Genomic DNA, 21,589 nt, shown 5'->3' with positions numbered 1-21,589 from the left:
CTTTCTCTAAAGAAGACCTTTGTTGTGCTTGAAACCACACAGACTTTATAGAGAGCTACCTAGGTTGATGCTGAGCTGCAGCCTTGCCCTGCAGAGCTCCACGGAAATGTAGTCTCCCTGCTGTCCCTCTCCGTGGACCAGGACCCCATCTCCAGCTGTGGTTCTAAACTTAAGAGAGATGACATCCTTCACAATCTTTATCTTCTTACTCCTGAAGCGGTAGGAGATGACACCATGGCCGTCAAAACTGATCACATCTGCCCCTGGAAGACAAAAAGAAAAGGGTATTAAAGAAGTTCAGAAAATGCTTTTTTCTGCTAATAGAACAGATCTTGGATCCAGGACCGTCAAATGTGGTGGCCGTGCCTGCTTGCTGTGAAATTAGTTGCGTTGTGTCCTAAAGTTTGTATGTACTCATCACAGCTGTAAGCAGTGAATGAAATGCTTGAAATGATAATAGGACGGGTCTTGTTCATCCAAAAAAGCGTAGGCCTAAATTAGTCACACATTCGACTAGCTGGTTGGCTCGACGGCACACAGTCTTTGGGATTCATTTGGTGTTCAGTATCTTTCTGAAGGATACTTCGACACGTGGACTGGAGGAGCAGGGGATCTGACCCCAATTTTCGGATTAGGGGACGACTTGCTCAACCTCTGAGCCGCAGCCTCCCAATGTTAACACGCATCTCATACTGATACCACATTCATTAAAAAGGCTTTAATAGACAACAAGATTGAAAACAGTTGTCACCCTTTCATCTTCAGCAGTTATTGTTATAATATATATATATATATGTATATATATATGTATATATATATTGCAAATGTTCTATCGATGTTTACAATGAAGCTTTGAATATTTGAGGTCATATTTTATGATGCCATGATGTTATTGTGGTAATATAAATGTAATGTGGGTTCAAGCAGATTATTAAATTGGATAGAAACATCTTGTGAATTTTGTTAATGATGACTGTTGACTTTTAGACCTTACTTAATTTTAAATGAAAATGATGTGAGCTATACAAATGCAAATCAGGATAGTAGAGGTTATACCTTTTTCGAAAAAGTACTCCATTCAAAGAAAATCTCTGGTATAAATAGATAAGACTTAGTATATTTATGGACTCAGACCAAGGGGGTCTATCCAGATCTGGTCCTATTCTACTGAGATATACATGAACAAGACCCCGGGATACTTGAACTCCCTCGCTTGAACTCCCAACTCCCAACCCGGAGGGTGTAATCCACCATTTTTCGGCAGAGAACCATGGTCTCAGACTTGGAGGTACTGACTCGAATCACACTCGGCTGCAAACCGCCCCATTGCTGCTGAAGGTCACATTCTGAAGGAGCCAATAGAACCACATCATCTGCTAAAAGCAGGGATGCAATTCTGTCGTCCCCAAACCGGAAAATTCTTCTCCCTCCAGCTGCGCCTTGAAATCCTGTCCATGAAATCCCAAACAGGATTGGTGACAAGAGACAACCCTGGTGGAGGCCAACACGCACTGGAAACATGCTCAACTTTGTGCCGAGTATCCGGACACAGCTCTCACTTTGGTCATACAAAGACCGTACGGCTCACAGCAACGACCCAGGTACCCCGTATTCCTGCAGTACCCCCCACAGGACTCCCCGAGGGACACGGTCGTAGGCCTTTTCCAAGTCCACAAAACACATGTAGACTAGATGGACAAACTCCCATGACTCCCTCAACAGACCTGCAAGGAAAAAGAGCTGATCCACTGTTCCACAGCCAGGACAGAATCTGTATTGCTCCTCCTGAATCTTCAGGTTTGACCAGATAATTCCTTTCATATCCACACCTACAGGCAACTTACATTTTCAACCTCAACCCCCAGCAGAAACCCATATAGATACGATGGGCTCTTTAGTATGGGGCAACAGTAATAACCCCCCTCAGTTTTCCCTCTCTTGTCCACTTGTACTTACAATATGAGCAGCCATACAGCTCCAGGCGTACTCCTATGCGTCCCTCCCTGCTCCAGTCCACTGGGATGAAGCGGATGTAGTGAGCCAAGATGGCGTGCTGCAGCTCATGGCGAATGACACCTTCACTGTTCACATTCCCCTCAAATGTCTGAAACACACAGAAACAAACATGCAGCAAAATTCTGCCAGGAAGGTCCCCACGTCCTTCAATCATTACCTTTGGTGTCTTGACAGGTAATGACACTCACATAGCTAATTACTGTAGGTTGGTTACATCATTTTTTTCCTACTAAATGTATTTTGGGCATAACCGCCAACTCAAAACAACTTTTAAATAAAACATACTGAAATTTAGGCCCTGCATTAAACCCATCGAAGTATTGGGATGAATGTGCAGCTACTATACAGCACCTTGGGCCCAGGTTGGGGTTTGGTGTCTTGCTCAAGGGCACACAGGAGTGCACAGGATGAAAACTGGCACCTCTCCAGCTACCAGTCCACACAGCCAAGTCCCCACTGAGCTACTTGTCTTGTCTGTCTACTTGTACCCTAGTCTAGTCTACCCAAACATGAGATAGACTAATGTAAAAATACAGACATATAGTATATATGCTGTAAGCTGTACTGTATGTCACTTTTCCCATTTTGGAAGACCATCCCACTTTTCAGAGTTTTATTGAAAACCATTGCCACAGTATCAGTGAAGCTAGTTTTATCAGTTTAAACTATAGTATTATTCCCAAACACAATGAGACAGGCTTGAGAGCAGAATCCATCACAGCACAATGAATGCTGGGTAGATTTCTCTACAACGTGATCTAACTTGCTCTGATGGCATGCTAATGTAGGCATCAATAACCTCAAGAAATCAGGGTGGATCTTGTGAGATCATCGTTGCAGTTTTGGGAAAAAAGTTGCTCTCCACTGACTGCAAAACTGCGGTGGTCCATGGGAAATGAAAATGCTTTTCAGCCCTTAGGGGCTTTTCTATGTTGTAATGTCAGGAGTGGCCACTTGGACTAATCAAACACAATGTGAGTCGCTTAGATTCAGGCAACCAGAAGCATGATTAGAAATAGTAGCTTCATTTGTCCATTTGTCTATCCAAAAGTCCATAGCCTGAACATGTTTAAAACTATTGCCAAAGCATTATTATATTAATCAGAAGAATAAAAAAAGCACAACTTTATCAATTTAAAAAAAAGTAACAATTTTCTAATATTTATATAGAAAAATAAACTGATAAGAATTACACAGACTCTACTCTGTTCTATTCCACTACAATATTTTTTATATTCGTTACATATCAGTGAGAAATGTATCATTTATTATCTGTAGTTGTGTCTGTTAATAAAAAGATACTGGAGGGGACATTGGAACATTTCTTTGAGGTCAGACTTTATAAACACAGCTTATAAAGGACAGTGGGAATTAAAGAGAAGTCTACAACTGTATTTTAAAGGTACAAAGAAATATACAAGCTTATTGAAAGTTTCACTGCAACATGTTGTTATGATATCTGACAACCAGTCTTGGCTCAGCTACTGAGCCACATTTTGGATTTAATGCAAAGAGGGAGATCAAACATAACATAATGTATTTCACATACTGTAAGTGATTAATGCCGTACCACCGTGCTATTATCATCATTACTTTGATGAGTCTTCTTAGTTTTCAAAAAATGTGCTTAGTTTAAAACGGTCACACCTGTTTTGCTGTTCAGTCAGGGCTTAGCTGGAGCTACTGCATAGTCAGTTTGTACATTTTGATGTGCAACATTTCTCCGTTTCTGTTTGCATTGTAACCTTTATTGTGGGCAAGATCTTTCTATCTGAAGTATTTTAAAGTTGAAAATACTAAGCTGCACTGACTCTAGCAGTATCTTTGTGCTATATTTTATGAAAATTGCATCAAATGGTTTCAAAGGCTTAAAAAGTTTAGATGAGATGGCCTAACAATATATGACATACGATTCTTCCTTACCCAGATGTTTCCATCCTGTAGATAAGGCCTCCAGTTTTTCTGTGTGTCACTGTAAAGCAGCCGATACTTGCTAGTCCAATCAGAGCTACCATAGCGACCCTGTGTCGCTATGGCAACCACCTGCTTCCTAGAACCCAGATCCACCTGTAACCACTGGTAACGGTCTGCATCCAAGGGGGACCAGCCTCCAGAACCTAGTTTTATGGGTGTTGTTGGGTGGATGACAGATTGGAGGAAGGGAAAAGGAAGAAGAGCAGAAAAGTTGATCTAAACATTTTCTTCAGTCTTGAGCTTGAGGTACACTGAAAAGAAATCTGTCATTTTACAGACTTTTCGTTTTGTAAAAATACATGAAAATATAAAAAATTGGCTGTTAATTTAGATGTCTAATAAAAACCTGGTAACTGAAAAAACACAACATTTCCATTTTCTTAAAGAAAATATATTTGTAATATGTTTGCAAATTTATCATAATTTCACAAATATTAACTGTTAAATTCAAGTTTAATACTGTAAACACATTTAAATGAGATCAAATTAGGAAAATGAACAGTAAAATAAGTACTGTTTCTGTAATTTGACAGATTTCTTTGTTCATTGATGGATATTTTGTATAATTATGGAGCAAGAACATTGAATAATTGTGTTTTTATCAGTGTATACTATCTTTTAGCATTGTTAAACTGTTAAAATACAGTTTTTATTAATGACAAGAAGAAAAGGTAGCAGTTTATTTAGATTTTTGAGCTTCACTTTTGACGAGCTGTCATGCTGCTGCATGTGAACCTGTCACGGGGCGTGATGGAGGACTCAAACGCAGACCAGGCAGAGTAGCTTGAAGAAGGTAATTTAATGAACAATAATCCAACAGCAGACCTTACAGGACTCGATAGAGGATCCACAGAACAGACAAGAGACGAGGGGGGGAAATCCAGCACGAGTGACTGAGGGGCAGGAGTTTATGTAGAGGGAAGAACAGGTGAGAAGAGTTGTGCTGATGAGGGGGAAGCGCTTGATTAATGATCAGAGGCAGGTGAAGGGAATTAGGCTGAGGGAGTGACTGACAGGTAGAGTGGAGTAACACAAAGACACACAGAACACAGAGGCAAAGCCTAATCGTGACAGAACCCTACAGCGGCGGCCTGTGATTCGAAGATTAGAAGAGTAATATACAGTCTATACTAGTTTTGCCCGTCTGCTCTCTGTTATCTTGATGCAAAGACATGTCCACTAGCAGGAATGTAGCACAACATGGAAGTGAAGCAGTGCTCTGTATTTAAATGTGAAAGTGCACTAAATTATTTACAAAGGCATACCTTGTTTCCTGTTGAGTTTGGCATAACCAGCTCCATATCCTCGGGCATACACTGATGAGCTGGTGAAGGAGCTGTAGGGGAGAGGAGTGGCCAAGCTGTCCTCGCACTTTCCTGAACCAGAGGCACAAAGCACACAGAGTTCAGCTAATCATCAGCAAAGAAGTCAATCTGCATATGTCCACTGACGTTTCCTCTAGCACCACCAGCAGGTCAGTTTTAAATAGTCCAATACTTTGGTTTAATAAATCAACAAATAACAGCAAAAACTAATGAAATTCCTCAAATGTACTTTTTGCAAATGTTAGCATGTTAACTCCCTTATGTAAAATGGTGAACATGATAAACATTACCGACATTAAACCTCTGCATGTTAGTAGAGTTACTATCACGGATCGGATCAGCACAAAAGAAAAAAAGGGAGCAAATATACAGATCCCTTTATTGTTTGATTATACATCTGGTTCTCACTAACACCACATTTTACGAGATGTGAACACATCATAACATTATGATTTACCTTCGCCCAATACTCATTTTCACTAAACAGAGCCTGAACGTATCATAATGTGCAACATTGTTCATTAGCGGTGCTGCTAACGTTACTAGCTCTCCTCAATTTCAACACTGATTGGTTGTTTACAATGTAACATTATTAGAGATCAGAAAGTATAAATGATGTCCTGCTCCCATGTTTTACTGAACGATCGGCAGTAAAACTTTATTTCACACTGTGATGGTTAGTGTTAAACTGTGTAATTAATCCACGGTTCACATGCGTGGTGAACCATGAGGGCTGATCAGTACCGATCAACAGTGGTCCGTTACACCACTATAGCATGGTGATGATGTTAGCATTTAGCACAGAGCAGGTACAGCCTCAGAGAGCTGCTTGCCTAGCTGTTTACTCTTTGTTTTGCGGTATCAAACTCATTGTAACTCCTCTGTCAGGTTGAGCCTATTGTGTCATTGTCAGTGCTGTCCAATATGGCCTGAATGACTTACAAAAAATGCCCCCTCAAGGGTTAAGGTTTGGTTTCATTAGGCAACTAAAACTACTTGAAGCTCTCTGCTCATCCCAACTGCTCAGCTCAGCTCAGCTCTCCTCTCAGGTATGGCCCGCTGACAAAGCAGTCATAGTCTACATTAAACCACTTTTCCATGGCAGAGGACCCAAGAGCCTGAAGTACTCTCCTGGTTATCTCAGTACGCACTGCTAACCCAGAGTAAACAGTTTTACTGCCAGCAGTTACAACAAATCCTGCAAGATGACCTTTCAAGCATCAAGGAGCAACAAGCAAGTTAGTGCTGAGCTGCTGACTCAAGGCGAACAAAGAGGTGACCGATTGTCCTCCCCTGAAGAAATTAACAAAGAAATGTCTTTTCCTTGATGCTAACTGGACTTGTACAGCGCATTTCTAGTCCCTCAACCACTCAGGGTGCTTTTACACTCCATCAAGTATACACTGATGGCAGGGGCTACCACGCAAGGTGGCACCTTCCCATCTAACATGGCTAAGGAAGAGCCAAATGTACATGTACTTGATTTAATGTTATTCACAGATTCATTGTTGTAATGTTTGTTTATAGGTGACGCTTCACATAGACACGGGGTCTTGCATGCAATCTAACCATCCTCTTTGCTAACCCACTACTCAGATCACACACATAAGCAGTGAATTGGCTTTTCAACATGGACACATTCGGAGGTTCCCACATTACACCCACCATGTGGCTGATTTCCCGTCAGCCATCTTTGATTCGGATATCTCTGTAGGTTTACATTGTAAGCCGTATTGCTATATATGGTCTGTTTAATCTTGAATCATATAAATATAATGTAATAATTATATATTAATGATAAGAAAAATATTTCTAATAATTAGTAATTACTCCCGATAGCCATTTTAATGTCCTTTGAGCTACTGCAACTACATACTTTTAGTGTTCTTTATTAATCAATAGCTATTGATAGTTTAACTAATATTAATAACTGATTGATATTAAAATCATCTGTGATTTGCCAATAACCAGACCTGCTCATACCCGTTGCCAACACTGATATTAATAGCATAGATGAGTGTATTGAATGTTTTGAGCATTTTAATGGAATTACATTTCTAATTGCCCTAGAGTTTAGTATTTATACCTCTTCAGTGTAACTTCTATTTCCACTGACATGACATGTTTGATGGCATTTAATAGCACAGTAAGAAGGGTTATAGGGACTTTAGGGTTTGCACCAAGACTCCCCTGGTTGTTTGTGATCCCATCAACCCAAAACAATAACATTTATAGTTGGACATACTTTCCATCCTAGCGTCCATGAACCATTACACATATCGTATGTATCATTAGATGTAACTTAATCATGTATTTTCTTAGTCTATAGCCTGTATATTTTCTAAGTGGATCACTCATTGATCACTTTCTGGTTCTCCCACCTTTTCATTATTAATAATTCGGTATAATAATTAGGTCTCAGAGTATCTTGATCAAGCCAACATATGACAATTTACATAAACCTCTTTATTTTATGAAACATGGTTATCTTTGTCAGTGACATACATTACATTGTATCTTCTCTCTGTGCTCATTACACTGTATGTGTACATGTTATAAATACATTTCTATATATCTGAGAGGAGTTGTCATGAGTCTTGTGTGTGTACATCATCTAATATCAAAGTCCCAAGTTCCCCAAAAATAACGTAACAGAATAAAAATACTGTATATCCAATTCATGTTTGCTGTAAATGTTCACTTCATTTGTACAAAAGGTTTATTTTCCCTGTAGTGAATATATAGTAGGTTGTCACTTCTACGACATATTTCTGAAACAAATTGCTTTTTTCTACCAAGAAATTGGACATATTCTTAGCACAAGGGTGTGTGTGTGTGTGTGTGTGTGTGTGTGTGTGTGTGTCTGTCTTTGTTCTCAACATGTTCACCAGAATGGATATGAGAAGGGAGTTTTGGGTGGGGGAGGGGTCCCAGCTTTGTGTGTGGACAGGTGCGAGGTATGGTAATGAGCTAATATGCATTACAAAACAACAAGCCAAGCACGTCTCAAGCACTTTAAAAGAAACAAGAAGCAGATCATCTGCTCAACACTCCACCAACATGTCATCTCTCTGAGGAAATACTTGCTCTTATTTGGTGATTTGAACAATATTGTCCCTTTTGTTACTGGTACAAAAGTTACTAGTACCGGACAATTCTGCAAAACGCCATATTACATTTAATGATGATCATTTATTCCTATTATATCCAAATCATATCAAGAGGGGACTTTCTAGTTGTTTAAAATAATATGAATTTTATGATATTTATAAGTGAGGTCTTTTACTTTCTCCGTCATTAAATTCAAAAATATAATTAAGAACGTGCTGAGGCAGCAGTTCAAAAGCTTTACAGGGCATTAGGACTGTGACTGAAGCAGTGTGCTGTGGGGACAATAAGGGGATTCTGCTGAGATGGTAGAAGAAGTTTCAGTGGCTCTTCGGTACTTCTTTTCTACTACGAAAACGTGTCACTATTAAATCCATTTTATCTGACTTCAATTCAAGCTGACCACAGCCCTCTGTGCTCCATGATGGAGCGAACTACAGAACTTGTACAGCCACCTTTCAGGTCTACAGGGTGGGATTTGGGGTGAAGTATCCCTTTTTTCCATTGCTGGGGCTTCCTGTTCACAAATCAGACATGATGTGAGTTTTTAACCATATGTTGGAATCACTATTGTGAATCATCATTAGGTTCAGATTTGTTCAACGATTCAAAAGGTCTGCTGTGGTGCTCATTGGCCTTTTCCACCAGCTGGCCTTTTCCATCGACCACACTTTCCATCAAACTTCATAGTAAAATATGACAAATAAAATAAAAATGATTACAATTAAACAAAAAAGTGATATTATAAAACGTCAGGGTGTCATCCGGCAAGATATCAAATAGCTCTTAGATGAGTTTCCCATCATGCGAATAAAATGACATTAAATTGATAAATACCACCTAATCACATTCTAGAATGCTGAACTGTATAAAAGCATTTTTATTAGCAGTCATTTTATAGATTAACTCTCAGTGCATAGAGCTCAGTCTACTATTATGAAAACTGATTCTCAAACACGCATTGCCTTCATTTATTCTGATATCTCCAGGTCAGAATACGTTAATAAAGACAGGTTTGAACATAACAAGTGAAAGAATCTCTCAAACTCAAACATCTAATTAAGAAAGATTGGATGACAGGAATAGAATATGGGGATCGTTCTGTTGGAAGAGCTCTATCTGTGACTCTTCAATTGAAATGTAAGCAGCAAGGCTCATAGGGACAAAGCTACTGCTGAAACATTTGTTCATACAAACAAAAATGGTTGCAGGCAAACCCTCCAACCGGGGACAACTGGATTGCAACATTAATACATTGCATCTGTTCTACATTGAGACTATGATATCAAAAATATGTAAAAAGTAGAAAAATGGACCACACTGTATATGTGTTTGTAAGGTGTACATGCAAAGATCTTGGTAACTGTGTGGCTCATGTCAACAACCGATCGATCAGTGCATCTCGAGGCTCCACCGGGTCAAGATCCATTGTGCAGGGCATTTCACATCAGCGTTCTGTTCACAAGCTCATAAAGCAGTTGACCTATTGTTGAGAGGCTGTGGATGTGCCTCCCACACCACGCCCAGGATTCTCTTCAGTTCTGAATGGCCTCTACCATGTCGGGGTCAGGCCTGGTCCCTGGCTGGTTGATGAGACAACCCAGGAAGCGCAGCGGGCTCTGCCTGAGGGAGAATTTCTCCTTGTTGAGCCTTAAGCCAGCTGACTCAATGCGTTGCAGAGTCATCCGTCATCTTTCTCTGGAAGATCTCAGGCATGCTGGAAATCCCAAAACGTAGGCATTTGAAAGAGTACCTGCCAAACAGTGTAATGGTACAGCTGTCTGCAGTGGAAGCTAGAAACCACAGTCGCACCACTCCGCTTGGCAGATGTCTCATGTGAGGTTATGTAGGATATATATATCCTCTCTCTTTTCACTGATCGGCACACACCGTCCTATAGGCTAGGGCTGCACCACATTGTAAAAAACTGACACTGCAAAAAAGATTGGTACATTCTGCAACATGAAAAGAATACAGGAATATTCACCCGAACTTTTGTATGCAACATTTCAGAACTAAATGCATCAATCTGGTGATCTTCAAGAACACTTTTGTGCTCTAAAAAAGAATTTAATCCCAATCACATTGGTTGCATAGATATGAATGGGGATAATGACAAGAGAAAAAAAGTCACACCCACAAAGCATGGTTTCAAGACGGGTCAGGTGGGTTTCCGACATCACTTCAGGCTCCTCACTATGAGGGGGGCCCGTCCACGGCCATGGGACGCAGCGATGTCTGGGCAAGGGGTGCTTTAAAGTAGGACTGCAACAACGAATCGATAAAATCGATAAAAATCGATTATCAAAAGAGTTGGCAACGAATTTCATTATCGATTCGTTGTGTTGCGCGATTATTACGCCACTCAATAAGTCGCGGAGATGTTTGAGTGTTCACAGCAGCCCGGAATAATGGAACAGGACTCCGGTTCTATAGCTGACGCTGACCGGCGTATAAACGTTGCCATGACAACACCGGAAGTTGTTTTACGCGATTTCTATTCGCGTCATTCGCGCTGCCGGTATTTGTGTTCATTCGCGTGAACACAAATAGTCCCCGGCGATCGCGTTTGGTGTTCACACACCTCTTCAAAGGTGTGTGAACACCAAACGCGATGAACGCGATAAACGCGGCCGGTATCTCCGGGGACTATTTGTGTTCATTCGCGTGCATCGCGCTGGACGCGCCGGAGAGGGGGCGCGGCTTATCGGCCTGAAAGCCATTCAACTGTCCGTGATATCTGGGACTTCCACAAACCGTACACTTTCTGAAGATGTGTTGCTCTGTGAATGTGCACTGTCAGTTCTGTTTTTGATTAAAGGGTTGGGAATTAATGCTTTTTTGTTTTTTTTATCCGATTCATCGATTAATCGAACAAATAATCGACAGATTAATCGATTATTAAAATAATCGTTAGTTGCAGCCCTACTTTAAAGGTCACCGTCAGAGCTGCGAGCCGTCTTCACCCCCGGCCTTTCAAAGCCAATCTACTTAAGCCAGTTGCGACGCATATGGAGGAAATGCCCCCAGTGAGGACCAGCCAGCACCGGGTAGAAGAAATGACAGCACTGAGCCCACCCGTTGAACAGTATGAACATATATACAGTTTATTATGAAACTGTGTACATTGTTTAATGAGGATTACTGGATTAGCCTCTCCCAAATGGTAATTACTCTCACTGCCAAAAGGGGGGAGTCAAAGGTTCCATACTCCAGTTTTAGATTAATTGAATTTCCTGTGTGATCAATAAACCCAACCCAAAAAAACCTGATTACATGTCTGTCTTTTTCAGTCTGTCTTGTCATCACATCATCAGAAGACGATGCTTTTACAGGCTGACAATAACTAACCACGACAAGTCAACTGACTGTAAAAGTGTTGCCCCTTAAACATAGCTTTGTTGCACAATAAATTAACATTTATTGAAACCCATGTTTATAGTTGCATTATATACATCAAACATTATATATATAAATATATATATATATATATATATATAAATGTACTTTTATTGTAAGGTGCCAGAGTCCATAAACAAGCATAAAAAAGACATAAAGCTTGTTAATTCACTAGCCCCTGACCTCCCTGTGTAAAGCAGTTTGAGTTTATCTTAGTGCTATCAACTAAGCACCCAGATCAGGAAACTCAAACCAACAAGTACAATAATAAACACTGCATTTGCTTACACTGTAATGTGCTATAAATAATGAATGATGCGTGTGTACACTGATTAGACCTGCTAAATAGGGGATAATAAGTGTAAGGTAAGGGGCTCCTTCTATTTTTGGTTATATTTGTGGAGCACCTATGAATAAAATGCTGAGTTTGGAGAGTACTGATGTGTTACTTTTTATTCTGTACAACTGATTTTGATATGTTATTGATATGCTTCCAGCACACATTTGCTTTCTAGTTCAGCATTTAGATTATATGTTATGAAGGCTCATAAATACACATAAGGCTACATCACGAACTCCTGTCCTGCTTTAAAAACATGTTGTCTTTCAGAATTCGTGATGATGACTTCCTTTAATAAGAGAGATAATAATCATCATCATCATTATACAATACGGTATGATCCCCAGCCTGGCTCTTTATATACTGGCGGTTTGGTCTCATGCTGAGTCCTGGCTGTAGTCCACATCACTGACTGCACTGAGACCTGCAGTGGCCCCAACAAGAGCTAGCTACCAAATTAGCCACTGTGTGTGTGTGTGTGTGTGTGTGTGTGTGTGTGTGTGTGTGTGTGTGTGTGTGTGTGTGTGTGTGTGTGTGTGTGTGTGTGTGTGTGTGTGTGTGTGTGTGTTAGCTACTTACGGGATGCTGGGGATGCAGCGCTGGAGGTGCTTGTTATGCTACACAGGACTGGCAGCAACAACAGCACCGTCATACAAGACATCCTCACAGATAATCCACACGGTCAGAGACAATGAAGCGGGTCCAGGCGGGTCTCGGTGCTGCGTTCTCTCCGCTCGGCTGTCTGTTGTTCCGACCGCTGCTTTCTTTATTAGCAGCGAAGGAAACAAGCAAATGGCCCTTTCGCCCGCTGCGCTCTGCGCGTTTCGTCTTCTTTATCCTCTCTTACCAACCTGCCCAGAGGCACTGCGGCGGGGATTGACCAACAACCTCCGGAACCAGCCTGTGAACCGAACGCGATTGTGCTGCGGGCCGTGCCTCGCGCTCCAGGTGCATGGTCAGACAGACGGGGGCTATCCAACCGACGAGCCGCCGAACCAATCAATACACCCCCACTCTCTCCCACACTTGGTACGGTCCGATAGGGAAAACAACACGGGGCTCCCCGAAATGAGAGTGAGCCATAGGTGCCAGAGCATGTTGGCTAACATTGACAATGCTACCTGCAGTACGCTAACAAAAAACAAGAAAGTAAAGACAGTACATGCTTTTAGAGTTTTCTAAAGCACTTCTATTGTGGCTAACTGTAGTAATTTCACCTTATACATTTGTGTGTATAACGTTAAATGCTAAGAATCCCTTTTTGAGATGAATCATAAAAAACGAGAGCATGTTCATTGTTTGAGCTTAACAGATGTGTCAGGTCGAAGATGTCTGACAGCAGGGTGATTACCTGGGAAAACAGATGTTGTGGACAAACTTAAAAGTGATGCCAGAACAAGTTCTAGGTTTAAGTATAGTACTCTAGTGTTTTCCTTATCCGCTCATTCAACTTTACTTTACTTTTCATAGAACTATGATACACAAACAGAAACGTGTTCAGAATTTTTCTTTTTGGTTCATATACATTTTTTTTAAATACGCTGAGGATCGATCATTTGAACCATAGCACCCACCCTGTCATATTTTTCTCCAACTTTTTTTTTTCTTTTGTTTGTACCCACTCCAGATAACTTTGTACACATGTTGTCCAATTTGCAACTAAACAGGGTATGTTTGTTGATGAACAGTTACATGCACGCATCTCTTACACTCCAGATCCAGATTTTCTGCATTTATTCATCCAGTAGGTTTATTAGACCTCGTTTCAGCACCAAGAGCTGTCCACAGAATGCCTGTTAGAGTATCTGTAATGGTTTGTTGTTCTCTTCACACAATTCTTGTTGCGTCAGTTCCAACACATTCTCACCCCATTGCGTAACATCGGCAAGGATTGTCCATATACACTCAATACATGCATAACGTCTTTTTGAAATCAACTTCCTTCTTCACAGGAAGTTAGGTTAGGTTTAGGCAACAAAACCAGTTAGGTTTAGGAAAAGAGCATTGTTGACGGTAACTTGACTGACTAACATCTTACTTGACTACTGAGTGACTAACGACGACTCACATCACAAGTGACTCATGAGAGTCACATACCTAATGACTAGTGCGAAAGTCAAAGTTACTTAGTTTTGCACGGGGCACAAACAGCGGCCTCCTGGGCAAAGATCCTGTGTGTGTTCGACCCATCCGCTATCTTGCACTGTACTATGTCACTTGCTTTGAGCTTCTACATTGGAGTGAGTTCCAAGTCCGATGCATCCCATACAGACACAGACACAGACGCAGACATACAGTATGTTGGTGTCAGGCGCTGAGGAGCCCTGACCAAGCTGCAGTATGTCGCTCTGGAGTGAGAACAGCGTGGTCAGTCAATTCACTGAGTGGAAACAGGGGTTACTTTCTTTTATAAACTACCAAAATTGAATTAAAAATATTCCCAAAATATACATTTCCAAACCTTTAATTACTTCTTTCTTATTTTCTTCTTCATACTTCTGACAAGCACCAGTGTCAAATGACAAATATCCACCCGAGTTAAGTTGAGTTCAGTCTCATCTATGGTGATGCTGTACATCCCAGTACAATAAGACCAGAAATACTACTGTTCACCACATGAAATTATCAGAGTTTTAAATCAACAAATCCAACCCCAACTACAGACTGTTTTCCCTACTCCCTGCCATGAGGTGCTACAGGGGCCAATGTTCTAGGACCAGTCAAGAAATGCTGGTTCCCCGGCAGTTCAACGTCCCTAGTGCAGTGTTAGTCTTTAACACTGATTTGTCCAGGGTTTCACCATCTGTCATCCACAAACATCGCTATTCACCCACCCCTCCTCTTACCACTCTGTCTTGCTCGTCCAATCTAACAAGTTGAAAACCATCTAAAGTTACTAGTGAGTCTGAAGTGAGCTCGTTCAGCCAAGTCTCTGTGAAGCACATGATGCTACTCTCCCGTTACCCCCTTTGCAGCCTGGTTGGCGCCGTTAGCTCCTCCATCTTATTAGGAAGGAATCTGATGTGTTTCCCATAATAACAGACGGTAGACATGATATATATATATATATATATATATATATATATATATATATATATATATATATATAGCTAAGACAGGAAGCTACAGTATATATATAAGACAGGAATACAGACAGAAAATATAGATGGAGAATTGAGCTCAACTACTTTGAGGAAAAAGCTTATTCATGATAGGTCGGTCTGGGTGGTGGGTTTTCAGAATTAAATGAGCCTGCAGATAATACTACAGATAGACAAAATGTCTATGGAAAGGGCCGCTGCTACGTGGCATGATATGCCTTGAAACAATGCCATCCAGAATGAACTGGTATTGGGTAGATTAATGTGAGTCTTCATGTGAACGATGGCTAGAGAATGAGATCAGCCTTTATTTAAGATTTCTACAACTGTCGTATTATAGGAGATTAAATATTGACTTCCTAGACATGGCTCAATATTGTCAGGTATTATGATGGGTACAGCTCCTGGAGCGCAGACGATAGAGAGCTAAACTCTGTTTGAAGAGATATGAACTCTAAGGGCCATATGGAAGCATTACATCTTCCTCCGTAGTAGCCACTGAAACCTATGAAAGGAGCTGCATCAGTGTGAAGTAGGATGTCTTTGGGTTGAGTAATTGTAGAAGAAGGAAAAGACACATTTCTATTTTGCATGTGTTGTCCAGAATGACTATCATGGTTGGAAGGTTGTACAGGCTTTCCCTTGAAAAAACGATGTGTGGTATCATTTCAGGTAGCCGATAAGGACTAGCAGCGGGAAATTGGTGGATCTGCATTTGTGAGAGTAATCGGAGGCGTGAGGATGGAGGATTGATTTTATAGTTTGACCACAAGTGTGCATCGTAGAGTGGTGTACAATATGCTCTAAACAGAGAATGTTAATGTAGGGGAGTCTGTAGTTGTTAGGCAAACGTGGACAAACACGGATGAAAAGGATGGCGAGGATGTTCTAAGCACAGTAAGCCTGGTGTTTGTTGGAGTATTGATGGAAGCTGAGTAAAGGTGAAACAAACTAGCTTTTTGTCACTGTGTTTGCAGGGAATGCCTTTACCTTTAAGGGCTGACTGGAGATGGGCTATAGTCCAGTCTCTAATGTATCTCATGGATTCTGATTGTGGATATGAAGACAGCCAATGCAAGGAGAAGAGCACACTGGGAGAGCACCATGGTAGCTTGTTAAGAACTGTGTGTGAGGGAGGCTTTGCCTATGTCCGTTTGGATAGAAGAGGACTGAGATCTACAGTATCAGGAGTTGGGGAAATGTAATCTAACGTATAGGCTTAAGTGTAAGTCCCCACAAGGCCGAGGTATGTGCACTCCCGAGTGTAAATGGCTCTGTCGGGATGTAGCCTGTGGTTGCAGAGGGAGATCATCACCTGACTCAGACGGATTGATCTGCAGTTCGGAATCCAAGTGAGTTGAATATTAGATGTAATCAAAGATGGCGTTAGTCAAACTTCTTAAAGCACAAAGCACGGTCTGTTTCAAGGAAATCTGAGACAAACTTCACAGGTGATTAGAGGTGTGGTTGAAGCTTCATTTTACAGAGCCTTGTGATTCGTGGAGGCTGCTATGGCGAGGTACATTTGAGGTCTTTTCCCTAGATGTACCTCGTCAGTGTGCATACTGAATGAACCATACTAGGGACAAAAGGTCAGGATATCTCAGCATCTGATATTTTTGATATTGACGTTGAATGAACTACCCTTTAAAATGGCAGGTTTCCATGGATGGTGGTTATGCCTGGACCCTGGTCCTGCCTCCTGTCGAGGCCCAGTCTGACACCCTCTGCTACCATTATTGTTAGTCACATTTCTATTACTATCACTGCTACCATTATTGCTTGTATAACTTTATTATTGTATTATATCTACTGCTGCTGTAATTATTAGCAGTCGTAATTTTCCCATTATTTTTCTGCTTACTACTCTCATTATATGAATCATTTATATCATATGCACTGACTGTGTTGTAATTCTATTATGTCGATGTTCAACTTCTCAAATGTATTTAATGAAAAGATGGTGCAGTTTGAACCTGAGATGAAAGTGTCCTCTGTAGTCGTAGTAGTAAGGAGCTCTCTTGTGCAGATAAATTGTTCCTGTCAGTCCTCGTCCTACATGTTTCACGTAAACGAGTAAAACTGTTTTGTTTGTTATGTCTGTCGATTCGTCCATTTGTAATGCAAAATGATTACTTGCCTAAATTCGAGCTGTGGTCTGTTGTTTGATGTCATCCGACATGTCATCAATTCGTCTACTTACAGTGTCATTTGACAGAGGTATAGTTTTCAGTTTATCCTCTGCTGATATAAGCTTTACAAGGCATTGACGCCAAATATTGTTAAGGAGGGTGAATAGACGGCACTCCACTGCATAAAAAATCCCCTTTTTTTTTTTTTTTAAATAGGCAAAGTATATGAATTAAAAAAATATTAATTTCTAATTTATGATATTAGTGTAATGCCTCAAACCAAATGTTGAAATCACCTTTGAGTTATCATACATTCATGTTGACTACAGTGATTCAGATGAATGTGCTTAGCTGACAGGAAATGATGACAGATGTTCTGTCATAAAAGGGAAACGATCTAAACATTCACCCAAACCCACAAAATACAAAAGAATTAGAAAAAAACGTGTTCCCATAAAACAACAGATGTTATTGACTGGCATATTTATTTAAGGGTTAAGTTTATTTTAAAGCACTTATACAAGATATGTCAAACACATCACACTACAAACATACACTTTGCATTCAACATTGACTCAACCAGATTGAAACACTCAGTTTAAGGACCAGACCAAGAGCAGATCGGAGGCAGATGCTTAAAATCTCTCAGCCTCACATAGAAACATGGACTAAATTTCCTCAAGAAAAGCAATGTTTAATAATTACTTTGCACAACATGCTATGTCCGTCACTGGGTTGCTGAGGTCTGCCTCAACTCACATTGACATTAAGGTTCCTGGACAAATTCTGGTATGGGGGGCAAGGTGTTCAAATAGCGCTTGCTAAGGCGTGACCAGAGGGGTATTCAGTTGGTTGCAATGTTTAACCTCACTGTAAGATGCCACTGAATCCTACACAGATCCTTTAAGAAAAAAATATTCATTTGGGAGTTGTATGTTTGGGAGTGAGGGCCACAGTTATGGCACAGAGCAAATAAGAAAAGTATGATAAAAGCTAACAACTTCAATGTAAGAAGTAGATGTTAAGCAGTCTGTAGTTGTGCAGTCTTGAAACTGATTATCTAAAGCCGTGTTCACACCAAACGCGTTTAACGCGTTTAACGCGGCGCGATTACATACAAAGTCTATGTACAGACGCGTTGGGCGTGTTTGGCGCGGCGCGTTTGACGCGACAAAACGCCGAAACGCGCCAAACGCCGAAACGCCCCAAACGCAGAAGTTGAAATATTTGAACTTCTGCGAAAAAATCGCGTGACGCTCCAGCGCGATAGCCAATCAGCGTTGAGTTGCTCTCCCCGTCATCAGTGAAGTCCTGCTGTTGCTAAATCAGAAAATAAATGCTGTAGCCGCCATGTTCACCCAGAGCTCTACGATCCCTCATATCAGTAGAGACCGGACCAAACTATGTGTAGACATGTGTGTGTGTAAACCATATGGTACAAACAATGAATAGACGCTGCCGTATTTACGTCTATATGACGTTATCGTGAGTGTTGATGGAGCTGCTATAATGTTAGCATAGCCTAGCACCGATCGATCCGAGCTTCATTGATAAAACAAGTACAAATCGGCATCATTACGTAGTTATTTCGGAGTCCCTTTTTGTCGGTTTATTGCCGTTAAATCATAGCCAAGTCAGTTTATTGTGTGTTCATACAGCTGTAGTAAACAGCCGACGTGTGGCTCGCTAGACACAGTGAGCTCGATGAAATCCACGGAGCTCCTCCGGACAATGTTATGAACCAGACATGACGGCGTTTAGTTCCCCGTGATATCTGGGACTTCCACAACACGTACTGAGCAGAAATAGAGGCTATTTTTCTACGGTTGATGGCGGACAGTTGAACAGCTTTCAGGCCGATAAGCCACGCCCCCTTTTTGGCGCGTCCAGCGCGTTGGACGCGATGGACGCAAATGAACACAAATAGTCCCCGGCGATGCCGGCGGCGCGTTTGGCGCGTTTGGCGCGATTCGCGCCGCGTTCAACGCGTTTGGTGTGAACGCACCTTAAGGAAGTTAAAGGTGCTATATATGAGATTGGGAGAATTTCTATTGACTCTGGGCGGCTCTCAACATGGCAACGCTGACCAGCAGTTTACAGCAAACGGTGCGAACAGTGTTAACAGTGCTAATATGGTAAAAGTTCTGACAGAGCTAACAGTGTTTACCTGAGGGGGCCGGTGGATGGGCGCTACGCTACCGCAACATTATCATGTGCAAGCCAGTGGGGCTCGCTCACGTGCACGAACATGCACTAAAAGCCCATGAAGCCAGCCCGGCATTGTCTACAGAGCAGAGAGAAGCTCGGATTACAACACACACATATATATATATATTATAGTATATTTCACCTTTAATGCTGAAAGATTTGATTGTTTCTAACTGAAAATGAGATTTTACAGCATTGAAGAGTGAACTCCATGTTTGGAGTGAAATTTGGTGTCTGCCTGTCTGTCTAGTACTCATAAGCGGAGTGTGGTGTCCTCTGGGATGTGGTTCTGGTGCTCTGGCTGCTGAGGCTCATGTGTCTCTTCAGACAGGGGATCCTCTTAGCCATCAGCCTTTTGAAGTGGCTCTGGAACTTCTTTCCCACAAATGTGTAAAACACGGGACTAATGCAACAATACAAATAAGCTATGTTCCGGGTCACATACAGTGCATAGTCCAGGCTTTCTTCATCCGAACACGAGTCGTCACCTTCACTGGGGCGAGAGATCTGAATAGCTCGAAGGAGGATCACAATATTGTAGGGTGTCCAGCAGGCGAAGAAGGTGAAGATGATGACAAAAATGAGTTTGATGGCGCGACACTTCTCCTTCATGCGGGTGGATAGGATGCGGACAGTGATGCTGATGTAGCAGTACATCACCATGGCCAGAGGGAGGAGGAAGAAGAGCAGGAATTGTTGGTAGTAACTGACCAGACGCCAGCGCTCCATGGTGCTCTCAGTGTATCCTGACTCCTCACATATCAGGCCATTCAACGGACTCTTCCACACATTTTGGAAAACCAGCTCTTTCATACTCGCTACAATACTAATGCACCAAACTGCCACTGAGGCAATGATGGCATATGCCTTTTTCCTGCTCTTAGCGGCTGCCACTGCGTGAACCACTGCAAGGTATCGGTCAAATGTCATGAGTGTGAGGAAGAGGATGGAGCTGTAGAAGCCGATGAAGTAGGCACTGCTGACCATCTTACACAGAACCATCCCAAAAATCCACTCAGACATATGGTAGGTTGCCCAGAAGGGGAGACTGGCGGCAAAGAGAAGGTTGGAGAGGACCAAATTCAGGAGGAAGATGTTTGTCACTGTGCAGAGCTTCTCATACTTGTAGATAATGAAGAGGACGAGCCCATTACCAAGGTAATTCAGGAGGAAGTTGACATAGTAGAAAACTGGGATGAATCTCGCACCAAACTCGTTGACAGCCTGCTTTTCACATACCCGGACCAATTCAGGGAGCACATAGGTAAGATCAGTCGTGTTATAGGCTTCATCGAAAAGATCCTTGAACATCCCATATTCTTCAGAGCTCATGGCTGGGGTTTGACCTGTGAGACAATATATAAAGATATAAAGGTTAGTCTGTTGGCTGAAGAAATCTCTCATAAAACACAGCTGGTCCTTATCACATAAGATGTACTGGACTTCAGCTACACTCTGAGACACAACATAGAAGCCAGTCTTTTCTCTCCTGTAAGATGGGTGGCCAAATGTAAGTGGCCAAATGTTAAAATGTCATGTAAGTTAACTCGAAGTAGTAAATGAACCGGACCTTTACTAAAGATTTAAATCTTTTGGTACATATGTTCCTTTTAAGATTATATCTTTCAACATTCTGTAATTCAGGCTGATCAATAAAGTCAAACCTTTGTGTCTTTATACCACTGCATTCTGGATTTCTTGTCAAACAAACAATAGGGTTGTTACGGTCTGGAGAAATGTTACCATACTCAAAGTTCAAAGAAAATAAACCAAAAGTGTTGAAGATCTCAGCCAAAAAGAACAAAAGATGGGGGAAGCTATGTGGGCTGTCGCACCAGGCTCATCCCCCCCAAAACTACCTAAAGTAAAATCTAAAAAAATACTAAGCTAAAGTAAGAAACTAAAAACCTAGCTGCAAGCAACCGTTCTGGGTCCCGCCCCTTTTTTGAACAACAGAGGGAAGCAGCTCAACTACCAAAAGCAAAG

General features: G+C 41.5%; 2 protein-coding genes across 2 annotated transcripts in view; both read right to left on the bottom strand.

The window, feature by feature from the left end:
• cntnap2b (contactin associated protein 2b) overlaps nt 1–12,823 on the bottom strand; it is a gene marked incomplete at its 5' end in the record, with an annotated part of 38,365 nt that extends 25,542 nt beyond the window's left edge. The window contains 5 exons of the mRNA XM_079173759.1: nt 60–263; nt 1,957–2,104; nt 3,940–4,133; nt 5,256–5,366; nt 12,742–12,823. Of these exons, the coding sequence (XP_079029885.1) occupies nt 60–263; nt 1,957–2,104; nt 3,940–4,133; nt 5,256–5,366; nt 12,742–12,823 (739 nt within the window). The remainder of the gene's footprint in view (nt 1–59; nt 264–1,956; nt 2,105–3,939; nt 4,134–5,255; nt 5,367–12,741) is intronic.
• A 7,015-nt stretch (nt 12,824–19,838) lies between these two features.
• ccr12a (chemokine (C-C motif) receptor 12a) lies at nt 19,839–20,935 on the bottom strand (the record flags this gene model as incomplete). The annotated part of the gene is made up of 1 exon (XM_079173035.1): nt 19,839–20,935. The coding sequence occupies one exon, from the start codon at nt 20,933–20,935 to the stop codon at nt 19,850–19,852; it is 1,086 nt and encodes a 361-aa protein (XP_079029161.1). The 3' UTR covers nt 19,839–19,849.
• Nucleotides 20,936–21,589: the final 654 nt, after the last annotated feature.

This window comes from Pholis gunnellus (genome assembly GCF_910591455.1).
Source record: "Pholis gunnellus genome assembly, chromosome: 14".
NCBI classification, from domain to species: domain Eukaryota; kingdom Metazoa; phylum Chordata; class Actinopteri; order Perciformes; family Pholidae; genus Pholis; species Pholis gunnellus.
Note: the sequence above shows the minus strand (reverse complement) of the source record. Positions and strands in the feature narration are given on the sequence as shown.